This window comes from Schistocerca serialis, chromosome 1 (assembly GCF_023864345.2).
Source record: "Schistocerca serialis cubense isolate TAMUIC-IGC-003099 chromosome 1, iqSchSeri2.2, whole genome shotgun sequence".
Classification (NCBI taxonomy): domain Eukaryota; kingdom Metazoa; phylum Arthropoda; class Insecta; order Orthoptera; family Acrididae; genus Schistocerca; species Schistocerca serialis.
The window spans coordinates 878,525,076-878,540,177 of record NC_064638.1 but is presented as its reverse complement, the minus strand read 5'-3'; the positions used below and the strand labels follow the sequence as shown (position 1 = coordinate 878,540,177).

General features: G+C 39.1%; 1 protein-coding gene across 1 annotated transcript in view; it reads left to right on the top strand.

The window, feature by feature from the left end:
* LOC126443572 (uncharacterized) overlaps positions 1-15,102 on the top strand; it is a 106,175-nt gene that overhangs the window by 54,469 nt on the left and 36,604 nt on the right. The window contains exons 10-12 of the mRNA XM_050090958.1: positions 4,611-4,794; positions 6,265-6,508; positions 11,250-11,544. Of these exons, the coding sequence (XP_049946915.1) occupies positions 4,611-4,794; positions 6,265-6,508; positions 11,250-11,544 (723 nt within the window). The remainder of the gene's footprint in view (positions 1-4,610; positions 4,795-6,264; positions 6,509-11,249; positions 11,545-15,102) is intronic.

The window sequence follows — 15,102 nt, the reverse complement described above, 5'->3', positions numbered from 1 at the left end:
CCACTGAAGTGATATGATATGCAAGAAAACACACTGCAATAAAGGTCATGCAATGCAAGGCTTTTACTTATGACTCTTTTATTTGTGACACTCATGTTCCTACTAGACCAGCATGACAAAAAACAAGGCGGCACAAATCACATTCATGCCAAAGTTGCAATCATGAGCTCTTCTGAAGAGGACATTGTTGCAGCTTATCAGCTTTTCAAGCACAGAGAGAACTGAAAAGGGAAAGAAATACTGGATACACCCATACCTTGCTGTAGGTATCAAACATAGTTCAACTGTAATGCCTCATGAGCCCTCTCAACTTCTGAACATGAACACAAATTCCATGAGTTTTTCCAAATGATTCCATATAGTTTCCAGATTTTGGAGAAATTAATATCAGTTACTGTGACAAAACAACACACAAATTCTCTACTTGCTATTTCTCAATCTGGAAAGTTATTTATTACAATAAGATAAGTTGGTGCAAGTGATTGAGTGACATTAAAAATGCCACTATGAAAAGTTTACTTTTAGTAAGACACCTAGTATGGTATTTTATTCAATGTGATATCTGTATAAATAATGGTTTTCAGTTAATAAAGCTAAGATAGTATTTCCACACCTGTTCAGTTTCACAAGGTAGTATATGATTCAGCTTGAGGTGTCTTCAGAAGAAACATTGGTAGATTTGAAGTGAGATGAGTCACCTTCAATGGTGTAGCATTGGATGGTGAACTCTGCAAGGTGTAGGCGATGCGTTTGAAGAAATAAATGTAGCCTATGATGATAAGGAAGATCCTGACATGTCCTTCTGGGCTTCATCCAGTTGCTCATTCAGAAATAGCAAGAATTTAACTTTCAGATTTCTCTTATGCCTGTTTCAAAGTTTCCAGGAATCAAGGAGCATCAACTGAGAAAAGAATCCAGTCAGCATCATCAGCTGATGACATCCAGTGTCTTTCCATTTACATCTTATGCTTGTATGAGCATCATCTGAAAAATAGAAAGATAAGGGAGCTCTGCATAGCAGGCAAGAGTAGTCTCGTGTGGCATGTCACTGCCAACTTCATCATCGATATTCTCAAATATATATCACTTATTTACACAACACTGGAAGGAAACATGTCTCTCTTTCCAGCATTAAAAATAATTTTGACATATTAGTAATGTTTCATATGCAGAAATGTACGACCTGAAATGTACGAAATGTAAACTGTGACTACATTTTTTTACTCTAAACTTATCAAGATAAGTGCAGTTGTTTACTTAATTTTAAAGTATCACAATAACTATGGGAAATAATGAAATCTGAATCTGAATCAGGTGAGAGGTTTGAGATTCTGTGTGGTTAGGAAGGATTCCTCTACATGGTCCATGAATATGTTGGTACAGGACGGTGCATTATGGGTGCCTCACTGTATCATGCTTTCGTTTGTAGATAATGCCTTCAAAAGAGAAGTAATTCTTTGTGACAATATAGTTGTTCATGATGCCCCATTGTGGCCAGTTACTATGCCCCACTGAGAGAATCTCTACTCTCATCGAGCAACACTGTCAGCCTGTTATATATAATCAACCCTCCTATATGTACGATACCAACCATTTCCTCCACTGACCCTCTACAGTTCCTGTTCCTTTACCAAATGGTGCCCTGCTCATCAATATTGATGCCACGTACCTCTACACTAACATCCCTATGCCAGTGGACTTAGTGCTATTGAACACTACATTTCCCAATGCCCGACTGACTCCTACCCGACAACCACCTTCCACCAGGATCAGGTGAAGTGAATGAGGTTCTGGGGGAATTTGGATAGGGTCTCCTCACCCTTGGTCCAGATCACGAAAATATCATAAGTGAATCTGAATCATGTGAGAGGTCACCATGATCAACCATAGTCAAAGAAGTCCCTTCCACATAGTCTAGCTACTCATGGTCGGAGTATTCATAGAGATGAGCAGTCCCTCTCCAAATATACCAAGAATCTCACTGAGTCCTTCACAGACCAGTATTGCCCTCCCAACCTTGTACAGAAACAGGTCTCCTGTGCCTTGTCTCTCCAGCCACATACGACCTCCCACATGCCCACTGTCTGGCCACAAAGGAGCATTCCCCATGTGATTCAGTACCAACCAGGACTGAAGCAACCAAATTTCATTCTCTGCCAGGGTTTCAACTACCTTGTGTTGTGCCCTGAAATGAAGAATATGCTACTCTCTATCCTTCCCATCCCACCCACAACAATATTCCACTGCCCACTGAACCTACACAACATTCTTGCCCATCACCACTCCATCGCTGCTACCAACCCCTTACCCTATGGCTCATATTCCTGCAATAGACCTAGATGCAAGACTTTACCCATACATCCCCCACCACCACCTACTCCAGTCCAGTCACAGGCATCTACTATCCCATAGAAAGCAGAGCTACTTATGGAAGCAGTCAAGTGATTTACAAACTAAGCTGCAACCATTGTGCTGTGTCCTACGTGGCCATGACAAACATTTGGCCCACCCAGTTGCTGAAGATACTGCCGAACACCATATGCTTTACTTCAATGACTGACCTCCGGATCCTGCACCTCTGGATCCTCCCTACCTTCCTACCAACACTAACTTTTCAGAATATCACGGGTGGGAATTCTCCTTGCAGTATATTCTGTGTTCCCGTAACATCCTGGCTCCAACCTTCACTAGTCTCTGTCTCTCACCTATCTGTCCCCTGTTTGCCCCCATTCCCGATCTATGCAATATTCTGTTCAACCAGTGCACACACTATTCTTTTTCTTGCCCTCTCTACAAGACTCCTATTCCACTTACCACCCACTCCCCCCCCTCCCAAATCTCGCGACTGTATTTAGCATTCCTAGCCTGCTCCCAGAACATCCCTGCATGCTTTCACAAGCAGCACTACATCTTACCCCACCCTTATCCTGCTATCCCTGCCCCTCCCCACCCCCAGCCTCCTCCTTACTCCCACCACCCACACATTGCTTCTCCCATCACACACAGTCGTAGTACACAGTTTAGCCTCAGCGTCCAAAGATGGTGGTTATTTGTGTGTGTGAGTTGTGCTTGTGTGAATATATTTTATACTTCAGGAGAATGCCTTTTGGCCAAAAGCTTAGCATATAGCATTCTTTTGGTTGTGGCTGCCTGTGATTCAGTGTGTCCTTTGTATGATAACTAGCAATCTACCTTTTTATTCTATGCAATTTGTTTTTCTGATCTCCACCATTCCTCATATTTACCATGTGAACTAATTAAAAATGAAATTTTGGTTCAATGACATTACACGCTGAGCCCATTTCAGAGTGCTGTGTTTGACCCCACAGATTTTTTACTCAAGTTTTGGCACCTTATCAGTCTGTTTTATTTTTTTGTATGCATCTTTTATCATTATTTCTTTCCCACATAAATTTCAATGAATACCAGTTTTTTTCTTTTTCTTTTTGGAACATAAGTAAGCAACTTAAGTCTATTCGTGTATAACATGTCAAATTGTGTGTAAATCAAAGGACATGATACAGTTAGGGACCAACCAAATGAGGCAGCACAGTTGTTAAGACATTGATATCGTATTGAAGAGGATAGAGTTTGCTGTGCCTGTCTGTCTCGGTTTAGGTTTCTGCAGTTCCCCTAAATCATTTCAGGCAATTGGCAGGAAGGTTCCCTCAGCAAGGAAACGGCTTACCACTTCCTATCCTCAAAAAAAAAAAAAAAAAAAAAAAAAAAAAAAAAAAGTTTTTTCATACCAGTATTCCATGTGTATGTATATTGTGAACTATTTATTTTCATTGCATTACAGTTACAAATCCTATATCATTGTGAAATGATTGTTGGATTAATAAATAAATAAAATCAGAATCAAATGTACATTGATTGGCAGCACTTATCCAATTAAATAATACTTGGATAGATTTACACTTTGTGGCCTCCAGAGACATGGCGTTATTACACTTGAGATAGAAGTTATTGCAGCTTTAGACTGTTAAGGAAATTACTGTAAACAATACTGTTCTGTTTCAACTCTAAAAAGATTATAATAGCCACTCTAAACAGTAATGCGTAAGACAACCAATCTTTGATTTTGTTACAGATTCAGTTACTGTACATAAGGACCACTTTTTTCAAATATCATATGAGTTGTGCATTTGTTCACTGTACTGCATGCTACACACATAATAATACCTGTTGGATTTTCATCGGCTTAATTCATGGGATCTCTTGTCAGCCTGAGCCTTTCACATTTGGTTGCAACCTCAATGCTTTGTATCAAAATATAAATGAAGTCAACAATAAAATTACTTTCATTTCTCCATGACAGTCAACCAAATATTCATTCCAAATGGTGAAAAGTGTCCACATTTTAAGCACATTCTTAGTGTAGTACCACTGCTTTCATGAAAACTTATGTTATTTTCCACCCTCCATTGTGTACTTTACATTACAGATACATGTTTTGCGGTATTATGCAGGCTCATGACTACCTCAGACTATACATTTACATGTGTGAAAGTGTAACAAAACAAATGGAATGCTAGTCTCAGATTTAGGTTATAGCAGTTAATACTGTAACTAATGAAAAATCTTAATAAAATGAAGTTTTATATCAGGCAGGAGAACATGGCACTGCAGGCAAGGCTGGGAGGCCTGGGGGCTCGAAGTGAGGAGCTGCTGGTGCAGCAGGGCGCAGCTGTGTCGGGTGCAGCGGTGCAGCTCCTAGGCCTGGGCTCACGTCTGGAAGCTCTCATTGACCAACTTGTTGCAACGTACAACATTTCTGAGAAGGATCTGGAGGTAAGCTCCAAAATTGCATTGAAATTCTTTCTCTTCAGCAGGATTAGGGGCATATGAGAATATGGAGTAGGAAATCTGTCTATATCTGTCTATATCTGTTTGGGGATATTGCCTGTCCTTGAAGGCCTTAATGAGACCTTCAGCATATTGGGCATGGAAATTCTCATCATTGCAGACGGAGTCCATGGGTGGCCAGACTATGTGGGAGTGATTTTTTTGATATGGGAAGAATGATGGCTACCAAAATGCAACTGCTGTTGCTTGTTAGTGGACATGATAAGGAGGACAGAAATATGGATAGAACCATCAGAGAGGTGGAGATACCGTTCAGGAAGGTGGCACATTGGGTTGATTAGATATCACCAATGAAACTGAACCAGACACTGGGTTTGGGTGGCTAGGATATTTGCTCTAGACAGCCCATAAGATACACAAACAAATCTGCAGCAGAGCCATAGGGGCCCACTTGGCATCCTCCTATGCCAGCCCTTGTCAACTACTCCAGGTCTGTATTATTTGATGAGTTTATTCCTAAATTATTTACATTCCACCAGAACTTTATATTATCATACTGTAATTGAATAACTGACACATTCCATAACATAATGAGAGGTTGCAATTATGTTCCACAGAACGTGCAAATTACCAACCACCCAGCCTCCCTTCCCATCAGGTGGTCTCAGTTCTCGTCTGTTTACAATTGTAGTCGACTGCCACGTTATAGTATCCACAGTATAGTTGGTGTTGTGTTCTATGCAAGTTGTCTTCATTTTTGTAAAGCAAAATTGATATTTTAGAAGTGTCATGTGGTTATTTTACAATTATTTCTAAAAGAAATCAACTAAATTAATGGATTACATTTACAAGTTATCCATGCTTCTCACCTTTTTTTCTACCAAGGAATATTTTAAAAATTTTGTTAATAGAGGCATGATTTTGTTGCCACTGTCTTTCATTACTTTTAAAGTGTCATTAATGCATACTTCAGTACGACATTTGTTATTATGTTGCTCATAATGCCTTGAAAATTATAAGCCAGCAGCACTATTCAGCTCTATTCAAGGTATACACTTATTTTGAAGAATTTTATTCCCTTGAATTAAGGCAATGGGAGAAAAGTATCTTATACAGGGACATTTCATGAAGAAAGTTGCTTGATGGTTATTTTTTGCATGGCATACACAGTGATATCTACATAGTTGAAGATTGAATAAAACAAACTAGTTTTGCTTACACAAGGTAGCATTATAAGCTGACATGCTCTTTACTGCACACTGTCTGCTTATGCAAAGCTACCTGCATTGATTTTTGTTGTTTGTGAATTTTGGTGGTCACAGTGGCAAGGTTATCAGCATTCTTATCTTCACCTGAATAACATTTTCTTTATGTCATGGATGGAAATGCAAAGAGAGATTTTCTTAAATTGTGATTGATATTACACCAATATATAATGATAATTCTATTCTACAGGATGTAATATTTCATAATGAGGCTTACAGCAAAAGTGAAAGCAGTGTAGAGGCAAGCCCTGAACACAGTCGTGGCAAAACTCCGCCACAGCCTCCGACTTCAAATGCACCACAAGCTACAAATGGGGAGCTGCCGTCCATTCAGCCACAATCATCATTTGTGGCAGCTGTCATTGGAGCTATAAAAAGTGCCACAGGTGGTGGAATTGCTAAGAGATTATCAGTCTGTTCTGAGCCTGGTACTGGTAAGAATCAATTTCAAAATAAATTAATGAAAGCAAGAAAATATTTAAAAAATGTTAACTTAAGAAGGCAAAATCAACGGTATATTATAGAGTATGATTAATCACTCTAAAACAATGAAAATATGGCACACTTGACACAAACACAAAAAAGGAGTAAGCTGCATAATCTCAAGTGTATGGAACTTGTATTTCTCGATACTTAAAAACAAATGGAGAAGTAGTATATGGAGGTGAGATGTACAGGTATTCAGTCAAGAGCAAGAGAACCCATCTGAGGCAGGAAAGAACAAAAACATTACGAGGAAGATTTCTTTCCCTAGCCTCTTCACTATTTGTTTCATGAGACAAAGTAACAAAACCAGTAGTGACACTAAGTTTTTTGTCAAGTTTGCTCTATTTTCTACATTTTGTAATAATTTCTTTTGTTATAAATTTTCTAGAGTTAATAATCTGTTTAATAACAGCTACAGAGTGAAAATGAAAAGTAACATATGATTCTCCAGGACAGAACCTGTGGTCTAGGGATAAAGTTTTTGACCAAATATCAAAATGTTGTATGTCTGGGGTTAAAAACCAGCCACTGCCTAAGTTTTGAATAAAAATCAGCAATAGTGGCCAAACACCTCTGACGTCAGAAGCCACCCTCATTCTGCCAACAACCTTGTTAAAGAGGGCAGAGGGGTGGACAGAAGTTCAGGGCACTCTCTTGTCCTTGTGATGGGAAACTGCCCCTAAAAGTTAGAAGAATGAGTAGTTGTCAAAAGCATGAGGATGCAGAAGACAATGGAAACCAACACATTAAAGGCACACAATGGGTATCCACAGGACATGTGGTCTGTAATCAAAAATCTGTCATGACAGTCTCTCTATTGGCAAAATATTCTGGATCAATCCCCCATTCAGGCTACTGGGAGGGGACTGATAAGGGGGAGGTAACCATGAGAAAAAGGTGGAATAGCCAGAATAACCAATGATGGGCTAACATTTTATGAGTCAGTGCATGGAATGTCAGAAGTTTGAATGTAGCAGGAAAGCTAGAAAATTTGAAAAGGGAACTGCAAAGGCTCAATCTAGATACAGTGGGGGTCAATTAAGTGAAATTGAAAGAAGGATTTATCGTCAAAAGAATGTAGGGTAATAGAGTTCTACAATAAATGCTAGCTAGTAATAGCAAATCCTCTGTTCAGTAATCACAAGAGGAGGTGATACACTTGGAAAAGGCCTGGAGATGCTAGAAGATTCCAGCCAGATTACATCATGGTCAGAGATTTTGAAATCAAATACTGGATTGTAAGTTATAACCAGATGCAGATATAGACTCAGATCACAATTTAGTAGTGATGAAGAGTATATTGAAGTTAAAGAGAGTTGTCTGCATGAACTAGTTTGGAAGGAAGTGGAATATTGAAGCACTGAGGAATGATGAGACATGTTTTAAGTTTGCTAAGGATGTTCTAACACTGGGAATTCACAAGTCCAGTTAAAAGTTTTTTTTAATAAACACTGTCCACAAACTGACAAAATTTTATTACGATTCAGATACGTTTTCAGTTAAAAGTCACACATCTGAATAAAAATAATGCACACAGTGTTCACTGAATTCACAAAGTATGTCACATTCCTAAAATAAGAAATATCTTGTACTTTTTTCCTTGTGAAGGATTTTTGTAAAAAATTATAACAGTTCTTAATTTAATGAAAAATAAAATGTTATTAGAAAATTTTGTAAGCAAAACTTACATAATGCAAAATATATGCTAACTACGGCCACATAGAAAAATGGAATTTAGAGGATAATTTACTTTTTTAAAATTAAAGGTAGTTATGGGTTTCCAAATTGTTACAGAAAACATGGTAAAGAGAGACATTTAAATGAATGTTGCCATTCAATACATCAATCCCATAGACTCCCTCTCTAAAAATAAAATTTGCAATTTAGAATAAAACAAAATTGAAAAGTAAGTCTGATTGCACGTTTTGTCAATCAGAATAGGTAGCATAAACTACTGTTAATACACATTCACTACAATGTTGATGCTGTGTACAAAAATTAGAAAGACAGAAATAGGTACAAGGAACATGACTGTGATGAAACCTTAGGTGACAGAAGAAATATTTCAACTGATCGATGAAAGAAGAAAGTACAGAAATGTTCAGGAAAAGACAGGAATATACTAACATAAATCACTTAGAAATGAAGTAAACAGTAAGTGTAGTGCAGCCAAGGTGAAATGGCTGCAGGAAAGATGTGGAGAAAAAAAAAGATAAAAAAAGAAATCATATACAGGGTGTTACAAAAAGGTACAGCTAAACTTTCAGGAAACATTCCTCACACACAAAGAAAGAAAATATGTTGTGTGGATATGTGTCCGGAAACGCTTACTTTCCATGTTAGAGCTCATTTTATTACTTCTCTTCAAATCACATTAAACATGGAATGGAAACACACAGCAACAGAACGTACCAGCGTGACTTCAAACACTTTATTACTGGAAATGTTCAAAATATCCTCTGTTAGCGAGGATGCATGCATCCACCCTCCATCGCATGGAATCCCTGATGCGCTGATGCAGCCCTGGAAATGGCGTATTGTATCACAGCCATCCACAATATGAGCACGAAGAGTCTCTACATTTGGTACCAGGGTTGCGCAGACAAGAGCTTGCAAATGCCCCCATACATGAAAGTCAAGAGGGTTGAGGTCAGGAGAGCGTGGAGGCCATGGAATTGGTCCGCCTCTACCAATCCATCGGTCACCGAATCTGTTGTTGAGAAACGCATGAACACTTTGACTGAAATGTGCAGGAGCTCCATCGTGCATGAACCACATGTTGTGTCATACTTGTAAAGGCACATGTTCTAGCAGCACAGGTAGAGTATCCTATATGAAATCATGATAACGTGCTACATTGAGCGTAGGTGGAAGAACATGGGGTCCAATCAAGACATCACCAACAATGCCTGCCCAAACAGTCACAGAAAATCTGTGTTGATGACGTGACTGCACAATTGCGTGCGGATTCTCGTCAGCCCACACATGTTGATTGTGAAAATTTACGATTTGATCACGTTGGAATGAAGCCTCATCTGTAAAGAGAACATTTGCACTGAAATGAGGATTGACACATTGTTGGATGGACCATTCGCAGAAGTGTACCCGTGGTGGCCAATCAGCTGCTGATAGTGCCTGCACACGCTGTACATGGTACGGAAACAACTGGTTCTCCCGTAGCACTCTCCATACAGTGACGTGGTCAACGTTACCTTGTACAGCAGCAACTTCTCTGACACTGACATTAGGGTTATTGTCAACTGCACGTGTGTGTTAAGACATCAGGGAAAAACCTCTATTGGTACTAGAGGGAGTTCTAGAGAATAGGAGCTTTAGGGGAGGACAGCGATTGGAATGCAATCAACAAAAGGTTTAAATGCTCCTGTGAGATGAAGAGGTTAGTACAGGGGAAAAACTCATAGTGGGCTGCATGAAACTAGTCAAGGGGGTGAAAAAAGATCTGCCATATTTTTGTAGGCATGATTAACGGTTTGCAGTTGAGTGTTATGCCGAGTTGTATCCAATTTATGCACTTTTGCTATTGTGTGTACTTTCTGGCTGAACTCCAGCAAAACTCGCAAGAAGACAGCTCAGTTGGTCACCAAAATACAGGGTGTTTATAAATGAATATTGAGATTTTAATGCTTTACAATATTATTACATTAAATCTGCAGTTATAAATGATATGTCAAATGAAAGAGCAACTCAAACAGTTGTGTTAGGCACCAGTGCACGTGTGCAACACGCTTTGTTGGTTGATGCGATTGGTTGAACTTCACTGTACCCAAGCGCTGAATAGGCCGCAAGGGGCCCAATGACAGGGCTTGCTTTGCAAGGCCTCCATATTAACCCGACCTAACGCCATGTGATTTTTTTTCCTTTGGGGCTTCATCAAGGATTGTGTGTATGTGCCTCCGCTATCAGCAGACCTCCCTGAATTAAAAACCGGATTGAAGCAGCTGTTGCTACAATCACTGAAGACACACTTATCAACGTTTGGGAAGAACTTGGCTATAGTCTTGATGTGTGCCGTGTGACAAATGGTGCTCACATTGAACATTTATAAGGTTCTTGATAAAACTGTTTGAGTTGCTCTTTCATTTGACATTCCACTCCCCATTTCCTCCTCCTCCTCCTCCTCCTCCTCCTCCTCTCTCCCCACCCCTCCTCTTAGCCCCTTGTCTCTCAACCAACTCATCTGAGATGGAATTGTTGATGATAACCTTGTAAAACTATGTATGCACTGCTGAACACAGCACAGTTTCACGATCAGTTTATTCACTTGGTTTTCTTTTCTATAGGAGAATGTCAGGAGTATATTTTTCATTAGTCTAATTGTGCCATGCTTGACAGGATTCAATGCTCATTGTTGTCAAGGTATCAGACTTTTCATGTGGCTCAGGGCAGACTGCTAGGAACATCTGTTGTAAATTTATGCAGACATGCATTTAATCAAATGTAGTTTATGTAGAGCTGTAATTCTTACTCACAGCCTCAATGAACATCTCATACATACAGCTTGTAAACAACAGGTTATGATAGAATGTTTCTTTAGCAAAAAATATCCTCTGTGTGTGAGACCTACCATTCTCCAAAACATATTGGTGAGGCTCAGAAGTACCTTGCTTGTGGTACTATACCGAATTATGTGTCATTTTTACACAACTGCATTGTACATCTATTTTACAGATACTGATATGGAGAATACAGTACAGGATTCCGTCCAGAAACACAATCAACACAGCTCAGAAGCTAATGGTCGCTTAGTCAACAGCCCATCCCTACAGGACCTTTCCCAGGCCATTCTGGAACGACAGCAATCTGAGGGTGACAGCTCTGGACCTAACAATCGTCTACCCTCTGCACCAGCTTTGGCTCTTGTTGATCAGATTGTAGAAGCTGACAATTTACTGACACGCTTGCTCAAGGTGTTACGTATTGTGCAGCTGGACAAAGATTCTGGTTATACGGATACCAGCGACAGGTATGTTCAGTATTGAGTGGGTGCATGCTAGAGAAAGGTTTGGTATGTTCAGTATTGAGTGGGTGCATGCTAGAGCAAGGTTTTTATGTATTATCAGATAGATGTTGTATGGTTACTAATTTTCAAATAATTTATGTAAATACAATAAAGGATTTCTCAACCAGCTATCTTACTTGCTGGTGAAACATGCAAGTTGTATAGTCATGCTCCATGAAATCTTACTGCTGCTGACAGATTATCTAGAGCTGCATTCGAAGTCTTCAGAGGTGCTCCAGGTTCAGCCAAGTCTTAACAATTCTGCAAGACCCTGTGGAACCAAGAGCATGTCTGAAGTTTTACAGTGTAGCTCTGAATGATCTGTGAGGAACAATAAGGTTTCATGGACCACATTCATACAACCTGCGTATTGCATATTTCACCAGCAAGTAATTTATATAAGGCTGGATTTTCTGTGATTTGGCTGCAATTGTTCCAAAAGTAATTAATATTTGAATAAGTCTTACAGCTTTAAAATTGTCTTATTCATTTTCGTCATTACTGTTTTCATTGCAATTGACTGGTCTCTTCAATCATCTTAGATTACTCAGTTTTAGGTTTGTGTGAAAAATAAAGTTCTAGCCGGTTCCTTTTTCCTGAGTGTTTTTTTTTTAATGAAAATGAATGTTCAGCTGTTTTTATCTGCAATTTTTGAGATAAGTGTGATCTAAAATCTCTCTGATCAATCTGTCATGTGGAAAGTTTTATTAGTATGATAAACAACATAAAGGATCCATTGTTTATAAATGTTACTTGACAACTGAGTAAATATAGTATATTTTTCACATTACATAAAAAAAAGCAGCAGCACATCTCTTTCCTTTCCATCAAGAAATAGTATTGCCACTGTCTCTAAAACATAAAAATATTTTCTTATTACAGTGCATCTGCAAAACCAAATTGAAGAACACAAAATACAAGAATTTGAATCGAACACACATGCTTACTACACAAGTAACTCAGAAAAATTATATCCCTGCCTAACATTTGTTCCACAATATCAATTTTTTTTGAAGTCATTGTGATGTGCAGCATATTGACAAACTGCCTATTGGCTTCTGTCTCGGGTTCTTTGGCCGACGTTCGTCTAATGATTTTTCTGCCGTTTCGCCAGCATGAGTGGCTGGCATTGTCAAAGCTTCACCCTCCATTGCCGGTGGTGAACTGGAGCCGAGCTCGCGGGTGCAGACTATATGTACCTGGCGCGCCAATGTCCGAGGGCTTCTCCGCGGTCATTTCCGGTGCGGTTCTCCTCTTGCTACCTGCGACGGTCGTTCACTGCAGTACGGGAAGCCAGGATCCGTTTACCTTAAGGCTTTCCTCTTTCTTGTCCAAACTGTTCGTGTGTTTTTGTATTTCTACAGCTTCTCTGAACAAGCGCGTGTGATAATGCTTCTCTACAGCCAGAACTTCCGTGTCAGCAAATTTTATTACGTGGTCGGTCTCATTCAGTGCGTGCTCTGCCACGGCCGATTTCTACACCTGCCCCAACCTGCAATGTCGCTTATGCTCTTTGATCCTGGTGTTGATGGATCGTCCAGTCATTCCGACATAAACTTTTCCGCATGTGCATGGTATACGGTATATTCCCGACATTGCAAGTGGGTCTCTTTTCTCCTTCGCCGATCTAAGACACTCTTTGATCTTCCTTGTCAGTTTGAAAATCGTCTTTATGCCATGTTTGCGCAATATACGGCCGATTCTGTCTGTCTGTCACTCTGGGAATGTATGGCAGAAAGGCCATACCCGACATTTCTTTTTCTGGTTTCTTACTTCGCCGAGTGTTTGCCTCTGTTACACTATTTGTGATGCCTTCAATAGTAGAAATGTAGACACTATTGTCAAAACTCGTTTTTTTATTTCTTTCCAAAACAGCTTCATGAGATAATGTAGTATTTTCTTCCAGAATTCTTTGTTACTTTAACATGTGGAATGAGCTACTGCAGTTAAATGGTAATGTTCTTATTATTGGGTTACTTCCAGCATGCAAGATAACAGGACTTCCAAAGTATTTTGGACCTTTCTCCCATTTGAAATTTTTAGTGTTCTTATTCAAATATCAGTGAATGAAAATTACTGTAATCGCTTCAATTTTTTTGTGGAGAAGTGCCGTAATTTACAGCTATAAACAATAATGGTCTAATTTTCCATTATGTTTTTTTTCTATATCATTCAAATATGTTGTATTTGTATGTAAATGAGGTCATGTAGACTTCTTTCCATCTGATCATCTATATGGTAACCAGCCAATATTATTCTCTCAGTAGCAGGTTCTTCTTTTCTTGTTGTTGATATCAGCTATATTCTCACCCAGTAAAAACAGAATAAAAAAGATATACAATAAAAGAAAGGAGACAAAAATTCTGTTTCTCATTGGTTATCAAGTACATAATTTGCTTATTAATTAATTAATTAATTAATGATACCAGTTCTCTGGTGACTTCGCCTTTCAACAAGTATTTCTGCTTTTATAACAAACATTACCTGTGCAGGTGATATGCCACATTGGCACATAAACAAAGTAAGTGAAGTACATGAACTGCAGTACATGAACTGCAGACCAGTACCCTTTACTGTTATAAAGTTTTGCAATGATTGTATTGGCTGTTGACAGTGATATGAGCCTTAACTATTATCTGAGTATTTATTCAAAGATATGTGCACAGAATTAGTTTTTGGCATATTGTTTTTTCAAGGGATATCAATAATGACATACCTTCCTTAGCTGTGCTGGTGTATAACAAGTAGATTGGGAAACTCAGTCATATAGTGGGTTCCTAGGGGCACAGATGGACAGGGTGGCCAACACAACTGACTGGTGATTAGTCAGGGAGCCTGGCCCTAGCACATACAATCCTAGAGGCCATGGCTACAGCATACACAATTGTAGGAGCCCTTGCTAAAATCCAGGCCTTCCACATATTATTACATGCACTGCGATAAGCATATAAGTTACAGCTGATATAGAATCCAACAGTTATAAATTACTGTCGTCATCATCATCATCATTATCATCATCATTATCATTATCATTATCATTTTCATTTTACAGTTCGAGTTCCTATAGTACTGTTAAGAAGCCTCTTCCACTTACTTCCATTCATGTGTAACCTGCCATGGAGAACGTTGTCCATTGTCCTTTCTCTGTCATCATGGTCATCCTTAATGATGTTCATTGTGGATGTGCTGATTGAGTTTAAAAGGAATGTCTTGTTTCCAGCTTTCTTCCTCACCTCCTCATTCCTTAACTTATCATTCTTGGTCTTCTGGTAGTGGATCTAATAAATTTCATTTCTGATGCCTGGAGTCTCAATGACTCTCTCCTTGTTAGGGTGTGTGCTTTGATACCATAGGTATCAAAGTATCTGCTGAACATCAGTGATTTTGTTTTTTATGGAGTCATGTTGTCCACCAGAGGGTTCTCATTTGCTGGTAGAATTCAGAACTCTTTTGCACCCTGTTGGTAATCTCTTGTCTGATCACACTATTCCTGGAGATTACACTTCTGAGGTACAGGAATTA